General features: G+C 34.2%; 1 protein-coding gene across 2 annotated transcripts; it reads left to right on the top strand.

Annotated features, from left to right (window-relative positions):
- The first annotated feature begins 3154 nt into the window (after positions 1-3154).
- LOC123657040 (glutaminase liver isoform, mitochondrial) lies at positions 3155-13594 on the top strand. Of its 2 annotated transcripts, XM_045592648.1 has the most exons (10): positions 3155-3296; positions 6889-6941; positions 7317-7349; positions 8421-8517; positions 8592-8952; positions 9033-9185; positions 10583-10863; positions 10944-11252; positions 11329-11483; positions 12028-13594. In XM_045592648.1, the coding sequence occupies exons 1-10, from the start codon at positions 3234-3236 to the stop codon at positions 12392-12394; spliced, it is 1872 nt and encodes a 623-aa protein (XP_045448604.1). In that variant the 5' UTR covers positions 3155-3233; the 3' UTR covers positions 12395-13594. The 2 variants fall into 2 exon arrangements, with proteins under 2 accessions (XP_045448604.1, XP_045448598.1); XM_045592642.1 differs by lacking the exons at positions 3155-3296; positions 7317-7349 and adding an exon at positions 6561-6749.
- The last annotated feature ends 1776 nt before the right edge of the window (positions 13595-15370 follow it).

The raw sequence follows: 15370 nt of genomic DNA, 5'->3' as shown, positions 1-15370 counted from the left end.
AAATCAACACATTAACATTAATAAATCACTATAAAGAAAATAATACACCTATTTATTCTTCTAAACATTGATAGAACTTAAAATTAAAAAACAAATTAACCTGTGTACACCCTATGTAGTCAGTAAATAGTAATTCCACCTTTAAAATTCAACAATTATCTGTTCTGTGAATTTTAAAGGAATGTAAGCAAGCTAAAGATCAGCCTGCAATTACAATCATAGCAGCCTTTCGCAGTCGACTACTGGACATAGGCCTTGACAAGTTCACTCCTGTGTTTTGCTCATAGTCACCACGCTGGGCTGACGGGTTGGTGACCACAGGTCTGGCATTATCGTACCGAAGACGCTGCTGCCCGTCTTCGTCCTGTGTATTTCAAAGCCAGCAGTTGGATGGATATCCCGCCATCGGTCGGCTTTTTAAGTTCCGAGGTAGTAGAGGAACTTAATCGCCTCTTACGACACCCACGGGAAGAGAGGGGGTGTTTATATTCTTTGATGCCGTAAGCACACAGCACCACAAAGATCAGCCTTGATTAATAATAATTATGGAAACCAAATACGAGGTGCACACATATCTCCATTCGCATTAAATATTAATAATACCGCTGTTTTCTTCTTCTTTACTTGGTTTTATTTGGTACTAGCTGTGCTCGCGACTTCATCCGCGTGGAATTATAATTATAATTATAATAAAAAAAATATTGTTCTGTTCGTAGAATTACAAAATAAATAAATTTCTAAAATAATAGTAGCCTAATTTACTCCTTATTTCATTAGCTATCTAGATGGTAACGTCAAAATCAGTCCAGTCGTTTCAGTGATTAGCCGGAGCAAACAGACAGACAGACAAAAATTCTAAAAAATGTTTTTATTTATTTATTTATTTATTTATTTTCTTACATCTAATATTACAGGCATAACCCAATTCATTAGACATAGTAAAGGAGACAAAAAGCGAACGGAAAAAAATGTAAACTATAATTAAAAAATAATTGGCTGATTTGAACATAATACTAAAAACAAAACAATAATAAATATAAAAATATTAAATTCATTTCTCATAACATATTATATACAAAGTAACTTTTGCGAATTCATTCCACGAACAAGAAAAAAGGTCTCTAGTGTTTCAGCCATCAAGTTTAGCGTTCTGACTGAACGAGCAAGGGGGCCGTTGCGCACTAGCTCGGTTCTGCCGTGGGGTACTGCAAATAAGCTCGGTCGCTGTCTTCGTTGTAGATGATACCTATCGGGTACGCTCAAACCTATCCACTGCAGTACCCCTGGATTATTGACAACAACGCGGAATAATTTAAAATATAAGTTGCCAGAGCCAGCTCTCTCTTAGTCTCCAACTTGTTGTATCCAACCATGCCCAATACAAACAATGTTGGATACATCAAGGGATACACGCCATAAAGACTATGGTAAAGAAACCTGGTGAATTTATTTTGAACACGTTCCAGTATGAGACTGTATTTGACTTCATGTGGAGACCATACTACCGCATTATACTCAAGCTGACTTCTTATTAGGGCATCATACAGTAAAGAGATTGCTTATTTTGGTATATGTACCGTGTATAAATCAATATACATTTAGTAAAAAGGTGTTATTTTAATATTACAAACAGACACTCCAATTTTATTTCTTTGTGTAGATAAGTTTTGTACCCTCTTGGTCTGCACCCACTGATTTTGTCCAATATCGAAATAGCATATTTTTTGCATAGGTGCTTGTCTTACCGATTTCTTCTTCTCTTGGATCTCATGGAAATCTTCCCTTAAATCTTCCTTTGTGTATGTTCTTTTTTCCTTCTTCTTTCTTATCTGCAAAGAACTCATCTTAAATAGAAAAAAATAAGAAAGAAATTACTTATTTCATTCAAAGTAGAATAGGTATTAAACTTTTAGTTTTATGTATTAAACTTATAGAATTAATTTAAAAAATGGACGCGATTTAGTTTTCTTATTAATCCCTTTAGGTATAGTTTGCGTCTACTGCGGACGCAAAGTGGAAGTTTTATAAATTCGGTGTAGCAGTTTGCGTCCACCTTATTTTAACTATTAACTATAAAAAAAATAAGCAAATTCATAATTATTATAATTCCTTTTATCATAACCAACGCCTAGAAACAGCTATGTATCCAAAATAGACATAAAACAATAAAAGACTCACCTTCAAACGAACCGCTGCCCACTATTTTCTTCTCATTATTCCGTGCCTTCGCGCTCTCTTGTTGAACAGCCCTCACTAACTATTTTTTTTTACCCAGGATTGCTTGGATGCACAGAACTTTTGTCTATGCGTACGTGCCTCTTATACATTGAGGTATTAGCCGGTAATTATTTTTCGACTTATTGGCGTCTTAGTATACTTAATTTCGAGACTTTTCAAAGTGAGATCCGTAAAATGGACGCGAATTGGGCGGTGGACGCGAACAGGCGCAATGACCCTATGTACCTACACAACGTCAATGTCTCCTAACGTTATTTATGACAAAGCTAATTTAATATCAAGTTACGCTCATTAAAGAGACCGAAGATACTTACCGTATAATTTAGTACTTTTTGTGCAAATAAAACAGGTATTGCGTGAGTGGATGTGTGTTTAGTTTTGAATTGACCTTTTTTGTGCTTTTGGATGTTTTGAGAATGAGTGCGACACAATCTCTTCTGATATATATTTTTTTTTGAAAAATATAAATATTAAAACAATTTAGTTAGCAAGTTAATAATGTCTGGAAATCAATTACTAAATATTAATGATATTCATTATATACTATAAAACTTTAATGATTTTTTGGGATAACCTTTCAATTTATCTAACCTATACACAAGAGATCTCCTTAGGTAACTTACATCGTCGTTTAACTGAAAAATTGAGAGCCCTTTATCAACGCATAATTCGTATTTCAGTATATTTTTTATAAATATTATTTCCAAAAAATACGAATTTTTCGTCTTTAAATTCTAGAAAGTACAATTATTTGTATGCTCCGGTAAAGATGTCCTAAAAACATAATAACTAAACTTCTTTCAAACAAAATGATTACAATCATATACAATCTAAATATAAGTTGATTCCCGACGCAGTTCTTGGCACTCCTTGAAGTAGTATTTATAAGCGACATGCTGAAATAATGGATCAGTACAGTTTGAGCGAAGACGGCGCCTGATTCGCACAGCTTGGTCTCATTCTCCTCTTTTTTTAATAATCACTTCGAATTTCGTATGCGTTTGGAATCTAAGTGCAGTTTTGAAGATTTCGTAATGGAAAGTGGTAATGAATTTGAGGTAAATTATAGATTGTTTGCTTTATATTATTAACTAGCCGTGCCCGCGACTTCGCCCGAGTGGAATTTAACATAAAAGTTATTGTTCAGTTTGTAGAGTTATAAAATAAATAAATTTCTATAATAAAAGTAGCTTAAGTTACCCCTTATTACAAAAGCTATCTGCTATAGTGAAAGTCCCGTCAAAATCTGTCCAGCCGTTTTATCCGGAACAAACAGACAGACAGACAAGCAGACAAAAATTGTAAAAAATGCTACTTTGGTATATGCATATATATTTTCAAAACGCATATAAATCATGCATTTAGTAAAGAGCGGTTATTTTAATATTACAAACAGACACTCCAATTTTATTTATTTTTATAGATGTTTTAGACTTAATGTTATATTAAATATAATTTATTTTGATACTTTATAACATTACATCGATATTCAACTCAAAAATTAAATATCATTACTTATATACGTATACCCTCTCTTCCCGTGGGTGTCGTAAGAGGCGACTAAGGTTCCACAACCATCTTGGAACTTAAGAAGCCGACCGATGGCGGGATAACCATCCAACTGCTGGCTTTGGAATACACAGGCCGAAGACGGGCAGCAGCGTCTTCGGTGCGACAAAGCCAATACTGCGGTCACCAACCCGCCTGCCCAGCGTGGTGACTATGGGCAAAACACATGAGTTCACGTTATTTTTGGCGTAAACTTGTGGAGGCCTATGTCCAGCAGTGGACTGTATAGGCTGTAATGATGATGATGACACTCTTAACTTTTTACTGGGTGTACCTACCGACTTCGGTAATCCCCTTTTTAATTGAAAGCTGATGTTTGTCATGTGCTCCTATTTAATTTATTGATTAGTTTTATGGGTGGTCTTATTAAATTTGGTCGATTTATAGCGAGTACTTTTCGAGTGACCCCTAATAATATGTATTAACACGCTTCAGTCTGTAGTATCCTACTACTTGGCATAGGCCTCTTTCCCCGTGTAGGAGAAGGATCAGAGCTTAATCCACCACGCTGCTCCAATGTATTAAATTGACTGTTTTATCAACTACCTAGATCGTAAAACTTGTCGATGTAAATGAGGTCAGATATTTTTTGTTCGCGAGCAAACACAAAATTATTGCATTTAACAACGTACAAAAGCAAGCCCGAGTGTAATTTTGATAATATTATATAAATTAAATTAAAAATTATTGTTTTCCCCAACTTAGCTACATTTTTTTTTTGTAAAAGCTGCGCCTGCGACTTCGTCTGCATGGAATTTAACAAAAAAGTTTTTGTTCTGTTCTCAGAGTAATAAAATAAATAAATTTCTGAAATAAAAATAGCCTAAGTTACTTCTTACTACATCAGATATCCACCAGTGAAAGTCCCGTCAAAATCGGTCGAACCGTTTCAGAGATTAGCCGGAACAGACAGACAACAATTGTAAAAAAAAATATTTTGGTATATGTACTGTATATACATCCATATATATTTAGTAAAAAGCGGTTATTTTAATATTGCAAACAGACACTCCAATTTTATTAATTGTATACCTAGATGTATACTTTTTCGACCTATTTGTAAACTTTTTTGACTTTTCTGATTGTGTCATAAAACAAATTTATTAAAAGAATATATTTATATGCCTATGTTGAAATTCTGAGTTCTGAATCAATTATTACGCCGCGTTGGCGCAACGGTCACAGCTATGGATTGTGCCTGTTGCGCTGGGGGTTACGGGTTCGATCCCCGCACATGACAAACATTTGTATTGGCCATACAGGTGTTTGCCGTGGTCTGGGTGTTTGTGCAGTCCTTGTGGGTCTCCCCACCGTGCCTCGGAGAACACGTTAAGCCGTCGGTCCCGGTTGTTATCATGTACACCTAATAGCGATCGTTACTCGTAGTAGGGAATATATCTGCCAACCCGCATTGGAGCAGCGTGGTGGATTAAGCTCTGATCCTTTTCGTACATGGGGAAAGAGGCCTATGCCCAGTAGTGGGATATTACAGGCTGAAGCGAATCAATTATTGGTTTAACGTAGGGCTTGAAAAATAAAATAGAAAGTATAGTCAAGATTGTAATCAACCACATAATTGATTGGTTCTAAAATTTTAAGATTAAAAATACAATTATAATTTTTATGGAATCTTATTGGCCGAATAAATTATTTCAAATAAATTTATAGGCGTTTTAAGTTTAGTATTTAACAAGAGAACTAAACAACTTATTAAGTTACAATAATTTCAATTCAACTGATTCGCTTTCTTACAAAACTACGTTAAAAAATCATACAAAAAATAGATTAACTCTGTCGAAAACTATATATGAACAATGTGTCAGACTTTGAAATGATACATTTGATTTTTGAGTTTCTCATTATTAACATGATTTTGCCTGTTTATATGGTAATGCATATTTTTCCTCTATATGCTTACATGTACCAAATTAATACAAAATATTGTCTTCATGGTCATACATTTTAATGTTGAAATACTATAAAAGGTTATACCAAAAAATATATCGTTTAGCATACAGCATATTGTTAAAACTAATCGCTTCGCATGATTAAAATCAAGGCTAGATTTTAGCTTTATTATAATAACTACAATGAATATTGACCCAAATGGCATTACATCCGTTTCTATATTGTTTTTAAGGCAATTAGTTACTTATTTTTGTATATATTCAAAGTTTTTTAGTATCTCATTATATAGTTGTTGAATTAAAATTTGTAATTTTCCTCGAAGACACGCCTGAATTCAATCACACGAATAGGAGTATATTTCACAGTAATGTACGGATATGACTCAAGTAAAATCCTTGTGACGACATTTTAATCGTGATATTACAGTGATTGTTTTATTCATTTGCATAACGATCTGCTAAATGTAAGAAAGATAATATGACGACACTCAACGACAATTATGTAAGTACGTAAATAATTATAACAGAAGTCTACTGTTACCATCACGCTGAATAGCTTTTATTTTATTTCAAAAAATCAGCAGAATCTAAGCGATAGGTATAAGTACTTAAGCTAAGCTGAAAATTGCGTTGGTTAGTACTGTAATATGAGATAACTAACATTATACACCATTATTTCCGCAAGTACGTAACGGGAATTCACATAATTCAGAGCGAAATAAAATTATAAAATTTAACATTTTCACGAATGTTTGCATTTCACGTAACGTCGCGTCACCGACGAAGTAAATAACGTTACTTAGATAGATAAACGTGCAGCGCTCGAGGGGCCGGCGCGACAGTTAGCGCGTGCGCGTTGAAGGTGGGCTGTAGAACGAACACTCATCTGTTCATTTTAGCCCGTCGTCCGCCGATATGAATAGCCGTCAGCTCCGTAGGCTCGCTGCCATCAGCCCCCTTTACAAACAGCCGGCGACATGCATCTGCTATCGACATTATAGTCAAGTGAGACCCGTATATGTTATACAAAGACCTGTGAGTGTCCATTATGTTACGCTTTAAATCGTTCCATTAAAATATTGGGGCTATGTGACCGTGATATCTTAACTTGTAACGGACCGGTAAAATTAATCATCTATTTTAGTCAGAAGTTTCAAATGTAATTTTATTTCAGAAATGGCGTAATTCAGCACCGAATTTCTATGCCGCTCAGTCTATCGACATGAGGTAAGGATATGTGCATATTACATAGCTGTCTGAATATAGTTTTAAAATTTTCAACAGAACAGTACGTTAGGATATTTTATATATGTACAGTAATGTGAGAAGTGTTTTATTGAAAATCAATTGTTTCAATCACACGTATCAACTTCTATTGATCTGTAATAATGTCGGGACTTCGGACGGAATAATTTTATCGTATACGTCGTGCGCAAAGGCCTTGTCAATTCACCCCTGACATTTCAAGTGCACACCATAAAGAGTAATAAAAAGACTGAATAATAAATCCTGAAATAGAAACGCCGTCTATAAATATAAGAAGTCAGTGTTTAATATAGTAACCATCTAATAGAACATTATTGTTCCCATTTCATGGTGCAGACACTACTCATTCGTGCACAACTTAGATCCAGCGTGAGTACCTTCAAACACGGGACACTGCATGCTTATTTTAAAATGTTTTTTCGTATTCAATAGATTTAGATTTTTACAACTCCCAAGCACTATGTCGTAGTTTTTAAAGCTTCGTCTACGCTTTTATTAGTAGTAACTCATGCTGAAACGATCTGACATCAAGCATGGTGCAATGGACGAGTGGTTCAAGATTGGCAAATTTAAATTTTAGTTGAAGCTGATTACATTTCCAGTTTGGTTTTTTTTCCACAGAATGTGTTGCTTATAATTTTTTCGTAGTAGTTGAGATGCTGTGTTTTTAGTTTAAGTGTAAGTGAGTATAGCTTAAATATTAATTGTAGAGTTGTGGCGATTATTACGATACTGTATAATGATAACAATTTTAATTAAATTTTAAAATAAATAATCATTAAGTCTTATCCTGGAATACAATTTCATTTTTTGAAGCATTGCTTACGGGCACAATCACAGTAAATTGTTTGTTTGAGCGTCCCGCTGGCATTGCATTTTAGTCCGAAGTAGAATAATTAAAAAAAAAAATAAGCGCTCTATATTTAATTAATTTTTAGAAATACGCTAGCTGTTTTAGTTATGCAAAGTAAAAAAAAAAAATTAAGCAAATAAAAAAATTAAATTGAAAAATTCTGCATAATTTACAGCGTTTGATGTATTAATAGAAAAGAAAACGTTGAATGTTTTCAAACTGTTCTAGCATATTTTACACTAATTATCCTTGTTTTTTTTTACTGCCTTGGTCGCTATCCAAAAATATCAACGTCAGGTGATTGTTGACTTATTATCGTGGTATTTACTACGTCTCCGACACACCCGCCTGACGCTTTTAATCTCGAGACAATAAGTTGACGCACAAATAAGTTGTGACGAAATCACTTTGCACTATCTAAATCAGTAAATATGAATGTAGTTTATGTGACTAATCAATCAAATCTTTATTATCGTTTTTGTGCTACTTGGCTGAAATATCTTGTATGATTGCATGTCATGTTACTATAATTATATGCATATGCAGGTCATTAATTTAAATAAGTGGATTTTATTCTTATTGTTTAGAGTACGTGAAGGCTCACACAAAAACGCAGATGATGTTCTGTTTGACATGTTTAAAAATGAAGATACAGGACTACTTCCAGTGGGAAAGTTTCTAGCTGTAAGTACTGTTGTAGGTACTACATTATATGTGTATTTAAAATTGAAATAAAATTAACCTAATTTACATTATAGGCGTTAAGAACGACTGGAATCAGAAAAAACGATCCTAGGGTGAAGGAAGTCATGCAAAATTTGTACAAGGTACACAAAGAATCAAACTTTGAAAGCGGATCACCAGAAACACTTAAATTAGACAGGAAAACGTTTAAAGAAGTCATTTCTCCTAACATCGTATTGATTACGAGAGCTTTTCGCAGTCAATTTGTTATACCAGATTTTCAAGATTTCATTAAAGATATTGAAGAAATGTATTGGGCGGCTAAAAGCAACACGGATGGTAAAGTGGCTAGCTACATTCCGCAATTAGCTCGAGCTAGCTCAGAAAGTTGGGGCGTTAGTGTTTGCACTATCGATGGACAACGCTTTTCTATTGGTAAATTACACACCTTTTTAGATGAATTACTATTTTTTAAAAACATTTGCGTAATTATTTAACCCACGTTTGTTTCACAGGTGACGTTAATGTGCCTTTCACTCTACAGTCTACAAGTAAACCGTTGACATATGCGATGGCACTCGAAACTTTAGGCCCTGACGTGGTGCATAAGTACATTGGCACCGAGCCTAGCGGACGTAACTTCAATGAACTCGTCTTAGATCACAACAGTGGGTATTGTAGTATATTTATATCGAGATAATAATGTCACTTTAACCGTAAACTTACCGTACTTTACCGTATCTTACCTATATTACATTAGCTCTGATCCTTCTCCTACATGGTGAAAGAGGCATATGCCCAGTAGTGGGATATTATAGGCTGAAGCGTATGTTACATTATATGTTTGTACAGTTGTAATACATTATAACACATTATATCGACATATATATAGTCGTTATATACATTATAACAACTCAGCTACTAGCATTCCACTGCTAGGCCTCATTCTCCATGAAGAAGAAGGTTTGGAGCTTAATCCACCATGCCACTCCACTGAGAGTTGGCGGATAAGTTCCCTACTACGAGTAACGATCGCTATCAGGTGTACATGATAACAACCGGGACCGACGGCTTAACGTACACTCCGAGGCACGGTGGGGAGACCCACATGGACAGACACCTAAACCGGAAAGAAATATTTATACAAATACAAATATCTACCCCGAGTGGGAATCGAACCCGCAAACAGTCGGTGTTTTAGGCGACTACACGCAAAACTACAAGAGTGGTTGGTGTTGTTGTTGTTGTATAGCATTATTAAATTACTTAATAAGTCTCTAACTTAATATAAAATGAAAATCTTCACATATAAATGTTTTATTTGTTTCTAAAACGGTTAATTTCTTTCAGTTTAAGCTATTATAACGCTTTTAATATAAGGAAAAATTTACAACATAATATATTATATATACCTACGTATTTCAAAGCATAGCAACAATCCAACGCTTAATTTTAAACTTAAATTAAACGGTCACGGTCATTCTGTCTGTCATTCTCCCCACTCGAATGTCATGGTCGTTCTCACTACGAACGATACGATTTTATAATTAACATCGATTTCTAAATTAAAATTTAGTATATAAAATTCTCGTGTCGCGGTGTTTGTAGTTAAACTCCTCCGAAATGGCTTGACCCATTCTCATAAAATTTTGTATGCATATTGGGTAGGTCTGAGAATCGAACAATATCTATTTTTCATCCCCCTAAATATTAAGGGTAGTCCACCCCTAATTTTCTTTTTAATTTTTAAATAAATTTTTTTTTTTTTAATTTTTTTTATGATACAACATTAAAAAATACATACAACCCTAAATTTTCAACCCTCTACGTTCAACCCCTATTTTTAAATAGCGTTTAGCGGCAAGACAACGTTTGCCGAGTCAGCTAGTATTACTATAAATATTTTTTAATATTTTGTAAATGTATCGTTGTGTAATGTTTTGTATATGAATAAATTCATAAGTTTATTTACAATCTATCTTACCACCATTTTTTAAAAACCTTGGTACTGTACTTGCTCTTTAAAAAAAAATTAAAAATGTTTCCGACTTAATTCATCTTCCAGTGAAACCTCACAACCCTATGATTAACGCCGGTGCAATCTTGGTTTGCTCGTTATTGAAGACGTTAGATAAACCAGAGATGACTCTGGCAGAAAAATTCGACTACGTTATGTCATTCTTTAGTCGTCTCGCCGGGAACGAAGTATTGGGTTTCAATAACGCGGTATTTTTATCTGAACGTGAAGCTGCGGATAGAAATTATGCTTTAGGATTTTACATGCGGGAGCATAAATGCTACCCAGAAAAAACTAATCTGCGAGAATGTATGGACTTTTACTTTCAGGTATTTTTATTTGGTAAAATCTATGTATTATTGATTTTTTCAAATGATACGTATATTACAGATTTGAAAAACTTTTTCAGTGCTGTTCGATGGAAGCTAACTGTGACATTATGTCAATCATGGGTGCTACACTGGCGAATGGTGGTATTTGTCCAATCACCGATGAAAAAGTTCTTCGTCCTGATTCCGTTCGCAATGTTTTGTCATTAATGCATAGCTGTGGAATGTATGACTATTCCGGCCAGTTTGCCTTTAAAGTAGGTCTACCAGCAAAGTCAGGAGTATCAGGCGCTATGCTCATTGTTGTTCCAAATGTCATGGGCATTTGCACATGGTCTCCTCCACTGGATCCTCTTGGAAATAGCTGCAGAGGTCTCCAATTTTGCGATGTAAATAATGTTGTCTTTTTGTTAATTTATTCATTAATTGTTTATAATTACTCAAATTTTAATTGGTATATTTCAGGAATTAATCAAGCGTTTCAATTTCCATAAATATGATAATATTCGCTATGCAAGTCACAAAAAGGATCCTCGTCGTTACAAATTCGAATCCACGGGTCTCAGTATTGTAAACCTTTTGTTCTCAGCCGCTAGTGGAGATTTAAGCGCTCTACGAAGGTAATTCATTGATCATTTTTTGTCTTCAAAACATTTTATTACATGTCCAAAGCTTTTGAATAAATCACGTAAACAAGAATATGTAATAAAAATTCTTCAAACAAAAAATATATATCATTTTGTATGTGTTGTCAGTACTTCGGATTCTCCCGAGGAATCTAAACAAGAAACGAAAGAAAAATCTTCATCAACAGAATAGAAATTATTATTCAAGTAAAACTGCTGCTAAATAAATTAATTTCAATTTTCACGTATTGCTAAACATAGCTCGATCTAATTTAAGCTGATTTCACATATTTAAATTTTACATTTCAAAAACTCACCAGATACACATTATTTTAAATCAAGTCACTATGTAATTAATATACTTTTCGCTGTTGTATTGACTCATATCATATAAATTTTATGAACAACAATTGATTTATTTTGCAGTTACGTTTATTTAATAAAAAATGCCTTTTTATTTCCGTTGCAAGCTGTCGTAGATTGATTCTCTTGTAGTTTGATAATGCCTCGTTACATTATAATTGATTTGATGTTTTAGGCACCATTTATCTGGAATGGATATGACTCTATCAGATTACGATGGACGTACAGCATTACATCTTGCAGCTGCAGAAGGACATCTATCTTGTGTAGACTTTTTACTGGCGCAATGCGGCGTACCCCATGACCCACAAGATCGCTGGGGAAGTCGACCTCTGAACGAGGCTGAGACTTTCAATCATACAGCAGTTGTTCAGTATTTAAAGGAATGGGAACGTACCCATCCAAGTCAGATCAAGCAAATCGAACAAAGCACTGATAGAGTAGATGAGATTCTTGACGTAAAACGTGAGGCTGAAGATATAGAAGTCAAAGACCCTAGCACACAAGAAATAGTGTCCAGAAATGGTGACAAAATTCAGTAAATATTTAAATCTTATTATTTATTAGGTAGGTGTGTTAAATCTTCAAATATTATTGTAGTGTATGTATGTTAACAATTAGCAGGATTATATCTTAATTGTAAGAAAAACAATCTATAGACACTCGAACAGGCAAGATCGTGCCTTTCTGTCATGAGTTGACAAAACAACTTGTTAATCAAATGAAATCTATGTTTAGTTTCAAAACTGTAAACAAACTATTTCTTGTGACTTGTGAGAACGACGATTATGATAGATGACATTCAAAACATATAAGTACAAGTAGGGATAAACATAAAACTGATGCCGTTAATATCCAAAACATTAAATAAAAATTTTGCTATGCTGACCAAATTACTATAAATTATTCTACCAAATAATTATTCGACTCTCTATGATGTATAAAACATCTATAATAAGAAAAAAAGCTTTCTCTTCATGAGGTATGATATACTAATATTGACGTGAATCTCATGATTTTTGATCTAAATTATAAGATACTTGCAATATTATATTTATTTAACAGAATGAAAGTTATAAAAAGAATAGGGGCTGTGATATTTTTAAGTCGCATTAAACTAAGCATACTTTTACTTTCCTTTTTTTCTCAGTAATTTAAAGTATATATTAAGTTGTGATTATCTACCAGACAATACCCTAGTAATAATTAAAAATACGATTAATTTTCCTTACAAATTTAGCAACTATATTTTCGAATACTTACATGGGATGTTTTTGGTTACCTTCACACTCGTTGATAACATTTAAAATTAAAACTATTTTTTCAAGGTTACATTCAATTTTCATGTACTTAAAGAAGGAAACAATTTTTTTACGAATATATCACAATGTCACAATCCGCCAACCCGCAGTGGAACAGCGTGGTGGATTAATCTCCAATCCTTCTCCTACGTGGAAGAAGAGGCCTCTGCCCAGCAGTGGGATGTTACAGACTGAATGCAATATCACAGTAATTATAAATCGAAACGAAGTCTTGAATTTATAACATTCCATAATCAACGTTCCTCTATGTAATTCGTAACCAAAACTTTCCTTCGCATATTTTAATAACACAACAACGGCAACTCGTTAAAAAAGTTGAATTATATTTAAGCTTGTTAACGTTTAAATATAAAGTAAAATGCTGTAACACCTGTTTTATCTCGATGTGACAATAAAATATTGAAACTGTGTGGTAGATTACAAAAGTATTTTTGTCTGTATTTATGTATGTCAATTAAATTGTTGAACTGAAATAATTTGTTTTATATAAAACACCCCTAATTATTATTATTAGTATTTGAAATTAATGGCTTTCACTAATCCCAAGATAGCACAGATTATTTCGTCTATGCTCGTAGAATAAAGAAGACTCCGAGATTTTTGCGAGACATTATTTGAGATCACACACTTTGTGCTTGCACTAGGCACTATCAGTCTTGTTTCGGAGTTAATTTAACACATGAAAGAAAATCATAGTCCAAACTATCTCCAAGCGAAATCTAACAACCGACCTTTATACTCACACACAAGAAAGAATATTTCAATTTCCAGATGAGGTAGGGAGGTATTGAGGTAGGAATATCTTGCTCAAAATCTGTAGAACCCCGACTAGAGAAGTACCTCAACCAAGATCAGAACCAAATAAAGCTGGAATCAAATATTGTTCTTTGCCTCTGGTGAGTACGGTAGCAGAACTACTCAGAGATGGATAGGGTCCCCAAAGTGCTCGCGATATTTCTAGACGTTCATAGCCTACGTGACCACTTATTTTAGGATGGATCGCCTTGCAACGCTAGTGGTACAAAAAAAAAGTTACTTCCAATTTGTGGAACAACAAGTGAGGACATCATTTTCTCCAGCACTGTGTGTAGGCGTGATTTTACTGAAATTATGCGATACAATAGTTTTAGCATTTCTTTGCTCTCTAAACGAAAGAAAAACCGACTTCAATTACATCGATAAATAAAACAACGTCGGGTAACGAAGAAATAGTAAGCAAATACGCGTTATCAGAGACTACTTAAAAGGTAGTCATCAGACCTCGATCAAATTTAAATGACTACAAAACAAAGCATCAGCTTTCGATTAAATAAGGAATTATCAAAATCGATACACACAGTGAAAAGTTATGCGGTATTATAGTACAACGTAGGTCGACGAAAAAATGGTCGAGTAAATTCGCGCAGGTATCGAAACCGCAACCACCAGCGCAACAGCTACAAACCAGCTCTGCGATCGTTGCGCCAACGCGTCGTACACCTGATAGCGATCGTTACTCATAGTAGGGAATATATTCGCCAACCCCCATTGGAACAGTGTGTTGAATTAAGCTCTGATCTTCCTCCTACACGGGGAAAGCGACATACACCCAGCAGTAAGATATTACAGGCTGAAGCGTAATACTAACGTAACTGTGTTTTTTCAAGTGCATATTACATGACACTAAAACACAAACAATTTTAAAATTTTGTCCGTCTGTCTTTCTTTCTGTTTGTCCGGGCTAATCTCCGGAATGGCTAAACTAATTTTTAAGGGACTATACCTGGAAAATAGACGAGGTAGTCGAGCCACATATAGGCTACTTTTTATCGAAATATACGCGTTTACTGCGCGCGAGTACCCAGATAGATATGAAATAACCAAACGTTTTTCTATTAAATACGACAATTTTTGCGAGTAAAAACAACTTAAATCTCAAAAGGGTTAAATTATAAAAAAAATATATAAATAGTAAATAAACAATAAATTAAAATACTTCATTCTGCATACCAAAAAATGTACTGTTTTGTCAAGTTTTTATAGTTATTATAATACTGAAATAACTGAGGTAGGGCGGCACAACAGGAAATATACTGCTCAAATTCTAGAGCACCCCGACTGGGGAAATACCAGTACAAAGTGCTTGCTATGCTTTTGGTGTTGCAGGTGTCTATAAGCTACGGAAATTGCTTACTATCAGGTGAGCTATACGCTTTT

The sequence above is a fragment of the Melitaea cinxia genome, chromosome 1 (genome assembly GCF_905220565.1).
Source record: "Melitaea cinxia chromosome 1, ilMelCinx1.1, whole genome shotgun sequence".
In the NCBI taxonomy this organism is placed as follows: domain Eukaryota; kingdom Metazoa; phylum Arthropoda; class Insecta; order Lepidoptera; family Nymphalidae; genus Melitaea; species Melitaea cinxia.
This window is presented reverse-complemented; position numbering and strand designations above follow the sequence as displayed.